Genomic DNA, 12,792 nt, shown 5'->3' with positions numbered 1-12,792 from the left:
TGTATGTTGTCTCTCTGGGTCTCAAAAGCCCTGTGAGTGGGTTCCTTATTCCTTGGCTTGGGGGGATGGGGGTGAGAGTCTTCTTGTACATTTGAAGGGGGTAGTCAGACTGCAACTGTCTAAAATCAACTCCTCATGCCAAGCGATGAGTGATAAATTAAGGAAGTGTAACTGAACTGAAGACCCAGCTTGGGTGATCAGCCCAGGTTTTGGACAAAGCTGCTGCAAAACTACAAGTCCCAGCATGCCTTTCATAAGCACACTACACATCATCTGTAGAGTTCACACATGCTCAGTGTGGTGGCTGAAGCCTGTTTTCCATAGGTTCCTGACTAGGTTAAATAAGGTGGGGCAAATAGCCCCACCCCAAAAGCAAGCTTCAGGATTTGAAGTTTGAGCCTAGCCCTGAGGTAGAGCCGGAATTTACCTTTGTACTTCACACGGTCAGAGTTGGTGGTGACTACGTGGGTCTGGAGCTGGCTGCCGTCCTGACACGTCCTAGAGCTGCAAGCAGGTTTGAATCCAGGATCACTTGGACTGCTGTTCCTCTCCCCACCCCCTATATTCTTTATCCTTTTCCCTTCAGGACTTTCCCACAGGTTACTAGGTCTCACATGATTTCTACTGCCCTTGAGGATCCCTGCCTAAGTAAGATTCCTACTACCTGCCGACAGGGTACTAGTATCAGGTAGGTCTCTACTACCTGACTATAGGGACTGTCGACTAACTCTCAGTAGCCCCTTATCAAAATACCTAGCACTGTTTCCTCGCAGGAAATGCTGGGAAGGGTGGGCCCCAGAGCATGATCAACTGAAGGTAGAGGTTAAGGATCAGGGCTGAGGTGGGAAGATGGTGTCAGTCACCAAATATGACCTTACTGGCTGCTCTGCCTTCTGCAGGTCCTGCCAGAGAGCCACCATGGCCTCTGAGCCTCTCAGGCTGGCAGAAGAGTATGGCCCAAGTGCTGGGGAATCTGAACTGGCTGTGAACCCCTTTGATGGGCTTCCCTTCTCTTCCCGCTACTATGAGCTGCTGGAGCAGCGCCACGCCTTGCCCATCTGGGCTGCTCGCTTTGCCTTCTTGGAGCAGTTGGAGAGTAACCCCACTGGAGTGGTGCTGGTGTCTGGGGAGCCTGGTTCTGGCAAGAGCACCCAGGTGTGGTGGGGGTTGTGGGGGCAGGCTGATTCTGGGAGTGGACAAAGGGAGGAGCTAGGGAATTGGCCTTTCCCTGGGCACTGGGGGTACTGGGCTTCATGGGGTCATGAGGAAGGTGAACAAAGAGAGATGGGATGGGTTAGGCTGGCCCAGGAGGCTGGTGAAAGACCAGGGGACTCCCCAAATATAGAAAGATTAAAGTGGCCATAGTTCGCTGAGCACTTCTGACTGAAGTCCTACATCTTCCTCACTGGTTGTCCTTCCCTACTTCTATCCCAGATCCCTCAGTGGTGTGCAGAGTTTGTGCTGGCCAGAGGGTTCCAGAAAGGACAGGTTACTGTCACACAGCCCTACCCTCTTGCAGCCCGGAGCCTGGCTCTGAGGGTTGCTGATGAGATGGACCTGACCCTGGGTCATGAGGTTGGATACAGCATCCCTCAGGAGGACTGCACAGGGCCCAACACCCTGCTCAGGTGGGGGCCTCTGCAGGCCTTTCCCAAATCTAATTCCCCTCACTCCGTAGAAACAAACCCATTCCTCTGGCATCTCACCATACCCTCCCTCAGCCCAACTCACTCTTTTTTATTTTATTTTATTTATTTTGGAGACAGGGTCTCACTCTGTCACCCAGGCTGGAGTGCAGTGGTACAATCATAACTCACTGCAGCCTCAACCTCCCGGGCTCAAGTGATCCTCCCACCTCAGCCTCCCAAGTAACTGGGATGACAGGCGCATACCACCACGCCTGGCTAATTTTTATATTTTTTGCCATGTTGCCCAGGCTGGTCTCAAACTCCTGGGCTCAAGTGATCCGCCCACCTCGGTCTCCCAAAGTGTAAGGCATGAGCCACCATGCCTGACTCCCAGTCACTCTAAATTGTGTGTGGTACAATCGCTAAATTAAGCCCTTGAATCCCAGCCAGGGGCCTCAGACATTCAGCCTAACTCTCATCAGAAAAATGTCACTTCCCAGTTGGAGTATACCTTGTGAACAAAGTGTTCTCAGTGGGGTTGTGGGGTCACAGTTATGGGTCCACAGACTCAGGAAGTCACAGCAAATTTTTCTGACCTTCAATACCAAAATCTATGTCCCTTGGGGAGAAGTTCCCCTGAGCTTGTGTGGCTGGTCAGTGTCCACACTGATTCCTCTGCCCACTACCAATGTCAACAGGTTCTGCTGGGACAGGCTGCTTCTGCAGGAGGTGGCCTCGACCCGGGGCACTGGAGTCTGGGGCGTGCTGGTACTAGATGAGGCTCAGGAGCGGTCGGTGGCATCAGATTCACTCCAGGGGCTACTGCAAGATGCCAGGCTGGAAAACCTTCCGGGGGACCTCAGAGTGGTTGTGGTTACTGACCCAGCCCTTGAACCTAAGCTCCGAGCTTTCTGGGGCAATCCTCCTATTGTGCATATACCCAGAGAGGCTGGTGAGAGACCTTCTCCCATCTATCGGGACACCATCCCCCCTGATCGAGTGGAAGCTGCCTGCCAAGCAGTGCTTGAGTTGTGTCGGAAGGAGGCTCCAGGAGATGTGCTAGTGTACCTGCCCAGTGAGGAGGTAAAAAAAAAAAAAAAAAAAAAGCCTGCAAAAGGAGGTACCCATCATCTTCTAGTCCTGGGGAATGCAAATGGGAGCAATGCCTGTTAGGAACAGTAGAGTTGCAGTATTTACTCTCCCCTGGGGTCCCAGAGAAAAACTTGAGGATTTCAGAGTAAAGAGGTTTACCACTCACTTTTTTATTCTCTTTAATGCAGAGATTTGTGATTCAGTGAACCCCTGAAATTATAAAACCTTCAACTTTATGAATATTTGCATTTTCTCAGAGTGAAGGGCCATAACTTTCAACAGTCTTTCAAAGGGATCTGTGACCCCAAAAAGGTGAGAACTGCCCTAATGTCCCACCCTTCTCCTCAGGAAATTTCCCTCTGCTGTGAATCCTTGTCCAGGGAGGTAGAGTCCCTGCCTCTCCAAAGGCTTCCACCACGAGTACTGCCCCTTCACCCAGACTGTGGACAAGCCGTTCAGGCTGTATATGAGGACATGGATGCCCGAAAGGTTGTGGTCACTCACTGGCTGGCTGACTTCTCCTTCTCCCTCCCTTCCATCCAACATGTCATCGACTCAGGACTGGAGCTCCGAAGTGTGAGTGAGAGAGAGATGGCGGTGGGGTAGTAAAGACAGAAATGGCCCACTCTGATCTGTCTTGGCCTTGGTTGGGGCACGGGCAACAGGTTTACAATCCTAGGATCCGAGCAGAATTCCAAGTGTTGAGGCCAATCAGCAAGTGTCAGGCAGAGGCAAGACGACTGCGAGCAAGAGGGTTCCCACCAGGTAAGAGCCTTTGCCCTCACTGAAATAAAAAACCCAAGAGTCACCAACATGCAAGCCCTGAGAAATCTACAGTGGTCTTTCCCAGGTCTTCTTCCCCTCAGGATCCTGCCTCTGCCTGTATCCTAAGTCCTTCTTAGAACTAGAAGCTCCACCATTGCCCCAACCTAGGGTGTGTGAGGAGAATCTGTGCTCCCTGGTGTTACTACTAAAAAGGAGACAGATTGCAGAGCCAGGGGAGTGTCACTTCCTGGACCAGCCTGGTGAGTACCTCTCCTGCCCAAGTATTGCCATCTGACCACCCAGTTCTGAAATTTCATATCCTGTAAGCCCTGTTTCCTCACCAGCTCCAGAAGCATTGATGCAAGCCCTGGAAGATTTAGACTATCTGGCAGCCCTGGATGATGATGGGGACCTGTCAGATCTAGGCGTCATACTATCAGAATTCCCTCTGGCCCCTGAGCTGGCCAAAGCCCTGCTGGCCTCATGCGAGTTTGACTGTGTGGACGAGATGCTCACCCTGGCTGCCATGCTCACGGGTATAAATCCCTGCTGTAAATCTGTAGCTCTTGCAGCCACTTCAGCCCTTCCCCTTGGGTTTCAGTGCTCCTGAGGCTAGCCCTTTCCTCTCTGCTCCAGTTGCCACCCCTCACAATGCCTAAAGAACCGGGCTTAGTCACCTATCTCCCTCTTGTCTCTTTAGCCTTTTTTCTCTGCTAGTTCTTGCCCCCAGCATGCTTAAATCTCTCCTAATCTGTTATTGCTAAAACTCACACACCCCTCTTCCTCAACCCTATCCTCCCCTTCAGCTATGCAGCATGATTTCTATCCTATTCTAACTGGTGTATTGCTCACCTACTGCACTCCAGCTTCAGGTCTACCATGCCAGTGCAACAGCTTTCAACTCACCAGTGACCTCCCAGGTACCTAATCCAGTGGATACTTTTGAGCCCTTATTCATGACCTTCTTTTATACTTGAGATTGCTGACCGCTTCACCTTGAAACTGCCTCCTCCCTAGGCCTCTGTAATGCTGCTCCTCATGGTTTTCATCCTACATCTCTAGCCATCCCCTTTATCTTTTCCTTGAGCTCTTTGTCCTCTTGTTATCCATTGTAAATTGGTCCTCAGGGTTCTATTCTTGCCTCTTTTGTCTTCATTCCCTGAACTCTCTGAGCAAGTTTATCCACAACCATGGTTTGAAGTGCTACCTTTAGCCTTAACATTTCCAAACCTTGTGCCTTGTATCTCTCACCCAATACCATTCTTCTGAATCTGAGAGACAGAGAGACAGAGAGAGGGATGAGGAGAGGGGGAGAGGGGGAGAGAGGGAGAGACAGAGAGAGAGTATACCCCAATTCCTGATGGACGTTTCTTTTCTTTTTTTTTTTTTTTTTTTTGAGACAAAGTCTTACTCTGTCACCCAGGCTGGAGTGCAATGGCATGATCTCGGCTCACTGCAACCTTTTTCTGCCAGGTTCAAGCAATTCTCGTGCCTCAGCCTCCCAAGTAGCTGGGACTACAGGCATGCACCACCACACCCAGCTGATTCTTGTATTTTTAGTAGAGACGGGATTTCACCATGTTGGCCAGGCTGGTCTCAAAGTACTGACCTCAGGTGATCCACCCACCTCAGCCTCCCGAACTGCTGGGATTACAGGCCTGAGCCTCAGCACCCAGCCCCTGATGGACATTTCTACCAGAATAGTTAATAGTACCTCAGCTCAGAACTGAACTCAAATGCTCTATTAAACCACTCCCTTGCCACTATCACCACAAAATCTTTTCCTCTCTCTAGAGTCTCAGATTCAGATAATACTATTATCCTGCTGCTCTGCTACCATCACTCTAGACCAGTCTTTCTCCAGGTTATTTCACTCATCTGCCCTTCTCCATATTCACTTCCAGTGAATATGGTAGGCAGGATCTGCCAATGGTAGGTCCTCCTCATTGCTCAGCTGGATTTCCTCAGTAACCTCCTAACTACTAATGTGAACTTTTTCAGACACATGGACTCTCTTACTTTAAAACTCTTCTTCAGGCCGGGCGCGGTGGCTCAAGCCTGTAATCCCAGCACTTTGGGAGGCCGAGACGGGCGGATCACGAGGTCAGGAGATCGAGACCATCCTGGCTAACACGGTGAAACCCCGTCTCTACTAAAAAATACAGAAAACTAGCCGGGCGAGGTGGCGGGTGCCTGTAGTCCCAGCTACTCGGGAGGCTGAGGCAGGAGAATGGCGTAAACCTGGGAGGCGGAGCTTGCAGTGAGCTGAGATCCGGCCACTGCACTCCAGCCTGGGCGACAGAGCGAAACTCCGTCTCAAAAAAAAAAAAAAAAAAAAACTCTTCTTCAGCCAGGCATGGTGGCTTGTGCCTGTAATCTCAGCACTTTGGGAGGCTGAGATGGGAAGATCATATGAGGTCAGGAGTTTGAGACCAACCTGGGCAACATAGTGAGACCCTGTCTCTATAAAAACAAAAAATTAGTCGGGTGTGGTAGCATGTAGTCTCAGCTACTGAAGAGACTGAGGTAGGAGGATCATTTAAGCCTGGGAGGTTGAGGCTGCAGTGGGCCATGATCACGCCATTTCACTCTAACCTGGGCAAGATAGTGAGACCGTGTCTCAAACAAACAACAACAACAACAAAAAAACACAACTCTTCCTCTACAGCTACTCTTTACCTTGAAGATAGTTCCTTTCCTCAGTACTCCAGCCTCTCATGACCTTACCTATATCTACCTCTTCAGCTTTATCTCCTGCCATTCTGCAACGTGTCATTTCATTCCCTCCACCCATCCCAGATGGCTTGCAGTTCCCCAAATATGCTATGTTATTAACTTATGTGCCATGCTGTTGCCACAGTCTAAAACATACTCCCTGCCCCTTCTCCTCTCTGCTAATTCCTACTCAAATTTCAAATACTAGCCCAAGGGTCCTCATCCTTTTCTGTTACATCACTCACATGCTCACCACCTAAAGCCTTGATTAGTTATCCTCCTCTTTGTTTCCACAGTACCATACACAAACACCTATCATGCTTATCAAGTCTGCTTACCTGTTGGTCTCTCCCACCAGACTTGAAGCTCCTTGATGGCAGAGACTGTATTTCATTTGTTTATCCTCAACGTTTAATAAAGTGCATAACACCTAGAAGTTACCTATGTCTTTTGAATAAAGTTCCCAAAGGGACACTTCGGCCTTTTCAGCATTCCACCTGTACTACTCTCCCTTCCCATTTCCCAAATGGCAGATTCTACCTTCTGCTCTTCTGCCTCCAGCTGCCCCTGGGTTTACCCGTCCTCCACTCAGTGCAGAAGAAGCTGCCCTGCGTCGGGCCCTGGAACACACGGATGGTGACCACAGTTCTCTGATCCAGGTGTATGAAGCCTTTATACAAAGTGAGCTCTGCATCCTCTTATAGAATCCCAGATTGTCCAAAGATGGGAAATGTTATGCAGCCAGCTGACAGATCTCTATGCTCAGAAAGAGGAGGACCTTTGGCTAAGGGTTGGGTTATTTCAGGGGTCTCAAAGACTTTAGTTTAGCTGGTCCCTTTCCTCTCCTAGGTGGAGCAGATGAGGCTTGGTGCCAGGCTCGAGGTCTGAATTGGGCAGCATTGTGCCAAGCCCATAAACTTCGGGGAGAGCTCCTAGAACTCATGCAACGAATTGAACTTCCCTTGTCCCTACCAGCCTTTGGCTCTGAGCAGAATCGCAGAGACCTTCAGAAAGCACTGGTGTCAGGATACTTTCTCAAGGTTAGAGGAAAGGGTGGGGGTGAGGATGATCAAAGGAGCAAAAGGCAAAGAGAACAAATATTGGTAAGCCACTTTGAAATCAGCGTCGAGGTGGCCATTCAAAAGATTCTTTAGATCCAGAAAGGACTTTTCCCTTGAGGATTTGGGGCACAAGGGGCTATGGAAAATGCCATGAGGTATAGTAGAGACCAGACAACACCTAGAGGTAATGCTTTACTTTTAATACTCGCACCACCCTTACTTTATCAGTCCCCTTTTCTTTTTTTCTACTGTCTGCCTCTTCCCTTCTATTTATTCCATCAATATTTTTGCCTTTCAATAAGGTGGCCAGAGACACAGACGGGACTGGAAATTACCTACTCCTAACCCATAAGCATGTGGCCCAGCTCTCCTCATACTGCTGCTACCGAAGTCGTAGAGCTCCTGCCAGACCCCCACCGTGGGTGCTCTACCACAATTTCACCATATCCAAAGACAACTGCCTTTCCATTGTTTCTGAGATTGAACCACAGATGTGAGTTCCCTGACATCCTCCTACACTGCCTATTCCTCTCCCTGGGGCCAAAATTATGGCTGGGGAGTTAGAGAGACAGAAGAAGGGATCTTAGTGGTTAGTAAAAACATGATCTGAAGAGAAATGAATTGTGGAAGGGCTGGTGAGAAGTTTAAAAGTCTGCAACATAAGAGAAGATGCACTTTTGGAGACCTAGGCAGGAGGAGTGCTTGAGGCTAAGAGTTTGAAACCACCCAGTGCAACACACGGAGACCCTGTCTCTACAAAAATTATTTTAAAAAGATTAGCTGGGTATAGTGATGTGCACCTGTAGTCCCAGCTACTTCGGAGATTGAGGTGGGAGGATTACTTGAGCTCAGGAGTCTAAGGCTACAGTGAGTTATGATGATGCCACTGAACTCCAGCCCAGGCAACAGAGCAAGACCCTGTCTCTAAAAGAGAGAGACAGAGAAAGAGAAGATGCAGATCATCTAATTACGACTCTCTCTATTAGGCTGGTGGAATTGGCCCCTCCATACTTCCTGAGTAACTTGCCTCCCAGTGAGAGCAGAGACCTCCTGAACCAGCTAAGGGAAGGAATGGCAGATTCTTCAGCAGGGAGCGAATCATCCTCAGTCCAGGAGTTCAGAGATCCCTGTGTCCTGCAGTGACCTGCCTGCCTATGGAATGGAGCTGGGTTCATCTCATCACATTAGATTCTCCCTCAGGGTGGCACCAAAGCACCCAGATAGATTTAGAAGCCCAAAGTTTAGGGTTAAATATAAACCCTGGAAAGTGAGTCCCAAGAAATGGTAGGCTGGGAATGGAGAGAATGGGGTAAACCACAGTCTACATAGGGAAGGATTCTTTCCTTAACCTTCTCTTATTGATTGGAGAGGGACTGACATGCTCCCCATTCTCTCAACTTTGCCAAACCCATTCTTGTACTCCCTTGTGGTCTATAAAAGATTTTTCTATGATGCCAGTTTTTAGTTTGGTCCTGCAGTGCCATATACAACATCCATAAATCAGCGATGATACTACAGTAAAGAACCAGGGCCAGCTCCTCCAACTATAGTTTGCAGCCTCTTCCCATCTCCAATCAGGCCTTCATTCTATGATAAACATAGTTGTCACTAGCACATTGAGTTGTCTGGCTACAGTTGGTCTCTAGCCTGGCCTCTCTTCCCTCTGTCACAGTGCACCAGTCTCCAGGGGACAAAGGATGGGGGTGCTAGAGGAATCAGAGAAATTCTTCCCTTCTTCATACAACTTAAATCCAATTCCTTTTTAACCCTTAAGGCTAATGCAACCATCCCCTAACTAGACTTTCTAGTAACAAGCTTCCCAGCAGCCCAAACACACCGACAAGCTGAAGTCTTTCTAACAACTTCAGAGACATCATGCTTTCCTTTCTTCCTAGGTTCTCCTCCTTCCCTTCCCCTTTTCTGCCCTCGAATTTTTTTTTTTTTTTTTTTTTTTTTTGGATGAAGTCTCACTTTGTCACCCAGGCTGGAGTGCAGTGGTGTGATCTCGGCTCACTGCAACCTCCACCTCCCAGGTTCAAGCGATTCTCCTGCCTCAGCCTCCCGAGTAGCTGGGACTACAGGCACATGCCACCATGCCCGGCTAATTTTTGTATTTTTTGTAGAGAGGGGGTTTCACCGTGTTAGCCAGGATGGTCTTGATCTCCTGACCTCGTGATCCCCCCGCGTCAGCCCAAAGTGCTGGAATTATAGGCGTGAGCCACCGTGCCCAACCTGCCCTTGGACTGTTGACTTAGGTATTCTCCATCATCTTGCACATTGCAAACGTGGTTGTCGAATTTGGTGGAAAGGTTTAGTCCTTAGAACTCGGCTTTTCTCCTCAGAGTTCCCTCCCTCAGATATTCTATCTGTTCTCATTCATTCTATCTAGGTCCACCTCTATGTGGATGTCAGTTGATCTCCCTCAAAGGCACTTCTCCAGGATTTATTTTCTCTAGGTATAACATTTAGTTTTGCCTGTATAGTTAATCTTGCTCCAATCTTCCCAATTTCCCTTTCATCATCCACAGCACCACTGATTTCCTGATGCTGCACATTTCCAGTCTTGGAATTACCTTTGATTCTTCTTAAGCTTGTCACTTCCAAATTATTTTCAAAATTCTCTTCACCCTAACTCCACTGGGCCCGTTAACTTTGTCCACTGTTTCCTCCTCTCCCTTCTCTGTCCCTATGTGACACCAGAGCCAGATTTTCTTTCTAGATTTTCTCTTTCGTTGGGTGTGTAAGTATCCTACTCGCCTCCTGCCCAGGCGTGTTGCCGGAGGATGTTGCCAGCAGGCTGAACACACATGACAACGTGAGGCTCAAAGTCAGGAAGGAATCCTTAGCGATTATTTTACAGTTGAGGGATGAGATGCCCCGGGTGGACAACCCTCTGGTTCTGGTCACAATCAGCCAGCCTCTCGCGCTCCGGCACCCCCTCCATGACTTCGCCGTGGTAGATGTCTTCCTTCCTTCACACCTTTGGTACGGACCCAGCCTGCACCGCGCGCAGTGCCGCTAGCGCCCCTCAGAGCCCCAGCTCCCGACCACCCGCCGGAGAATTCCGAGTCCCTCAAGTAAGCAGCTCCCATTGGCCAGCCCGGCCCCCTCCCCGCACCTCATTGGCTACTGTCCTGCAGGTCCCGCCCTCTTGGCGCCTCAGGTTCCAGCGGCGGCTTAACGGCAGTGAAGTGAAAAATGGCGGGAAGGGCCGCCTCTGAGCGGACCGTGCATCTGCGCAACGCTGGCTTGGGAGTCGGCCGGTGGTGGGGGAGCCCTCGACGACAGCCTCAAGGCCTGCCGCTCCTCACGCGCCCGGCTGCCACCAGACCATGTGCTCAGGCAGCCGCACGCTCCACCGCTCCGGGCCCGGCGCTCCACGCCGATCGGACGGGCGTCGCTCACACCACCGAGGCGAGCCCGGACACGGAAGCCACTTTGTTGTCCTCGGCCCAGGGCTGCAGGTTCTGCAGCGCGAAGAGCGACGAGTTGTGCAGGCAGAGAGGGTCCGGGGGCAGCGGCGGCCGCAGCGGCCGTGGCAAGGCGTCCTGCTGCAGGTGCAGGAGCAGCCGGCCCGCGCGGTGCCGCTCGGCCTCGCGCTCCTCCGCTGTCTGGCGCCTGGGGAAGGGAGACGCGGGGTCAGCGGGGTCGCTTGCCGCCTCGCTTCTCACCAGGCCCGGCCCGGGGACACCGTCCGCCCTCGCCCGCACCGCGCCTCACCGCCACTTGGTGCGTCGGTTCTGGAACCACGTTTTGACCTGTGCGTCGGTCATGCGCAAGGCCTTGGCCAATGCCGCCCTCTCCGCAGAGGCCAGGTACTTCTGGCGCAGGAAGCGCCGCTCCAGCTCCAGCACTTGTGAGCGGGAGAAGGACGTGCGCGGCTTCTTCCTTTTCGGAGGGGTCCGGTTTTGGTAGGGGTGGCCTATGCGGCGCGTCCCAGAGAAGGGCGAGAGCGCAGCTACCGGGAGGAAGAAAGAGCAGGGCAGGGTTTGCAGGGTGGCCCGAGGTGCCACTAAGAAGGCGCGCCGCTGTCCAGGCCGCAGAGATCCCGCGCCCTGTCCTTACCCGGATCCTAAGCATCAGCCGAGCCCTATAGCCAAGAAAGGCCCTTCCCCTGGGATGCTAGGGAGGCGTCCCCTGTAACTTCACCCTACCCTCCCCGCGCGTGGACAGTGGGACTGCAGAGGAGGGCGCGGGCACCGACGGCAGCTCCCTCCCCATCGCCTCTCGGAGGCAGGACCCAGAGATCGAGTTGGGGGAGGATCCCCTGGGAGGATTTAGTGGGAGGTGTGAAAGGGGTCCTTGAGTTAGAGCAGAAAGCTAAGAGATGAGGAGACGGGGTCAGAGTCGGGCGTGACGCTGGAGGGGTCAGACAACCTCACCCGTGAGCCGGTCCTTGGCAAAGCGGCGGCCGCTGTCCATCCAGGGGAAGGTGAGTCCCGCTAGGCCTCCGGCGCCGCCCAAACCCGAGGGCCCAGGCACTGCAGGCGCCCCCGCCGCGGGCGGCGGCACAGGCAGCGGGCGGTGCGCAGGGACGCGGATCACGCCGCCCGGGCCCACTCCGGAGCTGCCGGGCAGCGGGGCCAGTGAGCCAGCGGGACCGTAGCCCGAGGCTCCGTGGTATCCACCCGAGAACGCCCCACTCTCCCCATGACCCTGGCCCCCGCGACCCGGACCTAGGCCGCCCCCAGGGGTTTCGGGGCCACTCAGGATCTGATCGATGCCGAAGCTGATTGGCTCGTGGTGTGGGAGGTTGTGTGGACCCAGCATCCCCGGCTCCATCGGCCCGGGCCGAGAAGAACCGCCGGAGGTTCGGTGGTTGGGGAGTATGCCTCAGGCAGCTCCAGAAGTCCGGCGGCGGCGCGCTCCGGACAGTGGCCTCAGGGGCCCGCGGGGCTGGCCAAGGCAGGGCGCCGGGGTCCCCAGAACAGCAGCATCCCTGTGCACCCGGAGCAGCCGCGCCCGTGCCAGCCGCTGCCGGGCGTCCGCGCAGGGACTTGCATCCCGGGGGAGCAAGGCCGGCTGGGGCCCCTGGAGCTTTCTTGCTGGCTCTCAAGCGCAAATAGACGGTGGGCTGCCGGGGCCGCTGCCCGAGTCCCGGGTGGAGAGGGTTGGCCAGCTCCGGCTGGGGCAGTGACTGAAGGATCGGCCCGGGTGGGTAGTGGGGGCTGGGGGTAGGGCAGGGGCGGGGCCCAGCAGTTAAAGGGGAAGGGACGCCTGTTTGCGCCAAGCGCAGGGGGAAGGCTGGCTGGTGGAGATGTGCGGGGCGGGGGACAGGGGGCCAGGGTGTTAGGAACCAGGCTCAGCGCGGGAGGGGTCCGAGCATGGGCCGCTGAGTCAGCGGAGATGCTCACCGCGCCTCCATCCTTGCTGGCCTCCGCCTTTGGGTTGCCTCCGCCTCACCGGCTTCCTCCGCAGGTGCCTCCTCCCCCAGCCCCCACTCTTCGCCTGTCGATGGATCCTGCTGGCCAACTCCCGGATTCGTTGTGGTCCCCGCCTAAGTGCCCTCGAAGACCAAATCTCGTTGTGGT

The 12,792-nt window shown here is 53.1% G+C and overlaps 2 protein-coding genes across 3 annotated transcripts; one reads left to right on the top strand and one right to left on the bottom strand.

Annotated features, from left to right (window-relative positions):
* Positions 1–123: 123 nt before the first annotated feature.
* DQX1 (DEAQ-box RNA dependent ATPase 1) lies at positions 124–8,718 on the top strand. Of its 2 annotated transcripts, XM_010379257.2 has the most exons (12): positions 124–514; positions 900–1,155; positions 1,435–1,628; positions 2,327–2,711; positions 3,069–3,296; positions 3,386–3,485; positions 3,587–3,745; positions 3,830–4,021; positions 6,762–6,881; positions 7,050–7,240; positions 7,564–7,754; positions 8,248–8,718. In XM_010379257.2, exons 2-12 carry the CDS (start codon positions 919–921, stop codon positions 8,402–8,404), a joined length of 2,154 nt encoding a protein of 717 aa, XP_010377559.1. In that variant the 5' UTR covers positions 124–514; positions 900–918; the 3' UTR covers positions 8,405–8,718. The 2 variants fall into 2 exon arrangements, with proteins under 2 accessions (XP_010377559.1, XP_030776638.1); XM_030920778.1 differs by having other exon boundaries at positions 124–1,155.
* A 1,370-nt stretch (positions 8,719–10,088) lies between these two features.
* On the bottom strand, positions 10,089–12,400 carry TLX2 (T cell leukemia homeobox 2). Its single transcript, XM_010379256.2, has 3 exons — positions 11,644–12,400; positions 10,982–11,219; positions 10,089–10,879 (listed from the first exon to the last, which is right to left on the bottom strand). Exons 1-3 carry the CDS (start codon positions 12,041–12,043, stop codon positions 10,663–10,665), a joined length of 855 nt encoding a protein of 284 aa, XP_010377558.1. The 5' UTR covers positions 12,044–12,400; the 3' UTR covers positions 10,089–10,662.
* Between the last annotated feature and the right edge of the window lie 392 nt (positions 12,401–12,792).

The sequence above is a fragment of the Rhinopithecus roxellana genome, chromosome 17, assembly GCF_007565055.1.
Source record: "Rhinopithecus roxellana isolate Shanxi Qingling chromosome 17, ASM756505v1, whole genome shotgun sequence".
Taxonomy (NCBI): Eukaryota; Metazoa; Chordata; class Mammalia; order Primates; family Cercopithecidae; genus Rhinopithecus; species Rhinopithecus roxellana.
The sequence above is the reverse complement of the archived record's forward strand: the minus strand, read 5'-3'. Positions and strand labels throughout refer to the sequence as shown.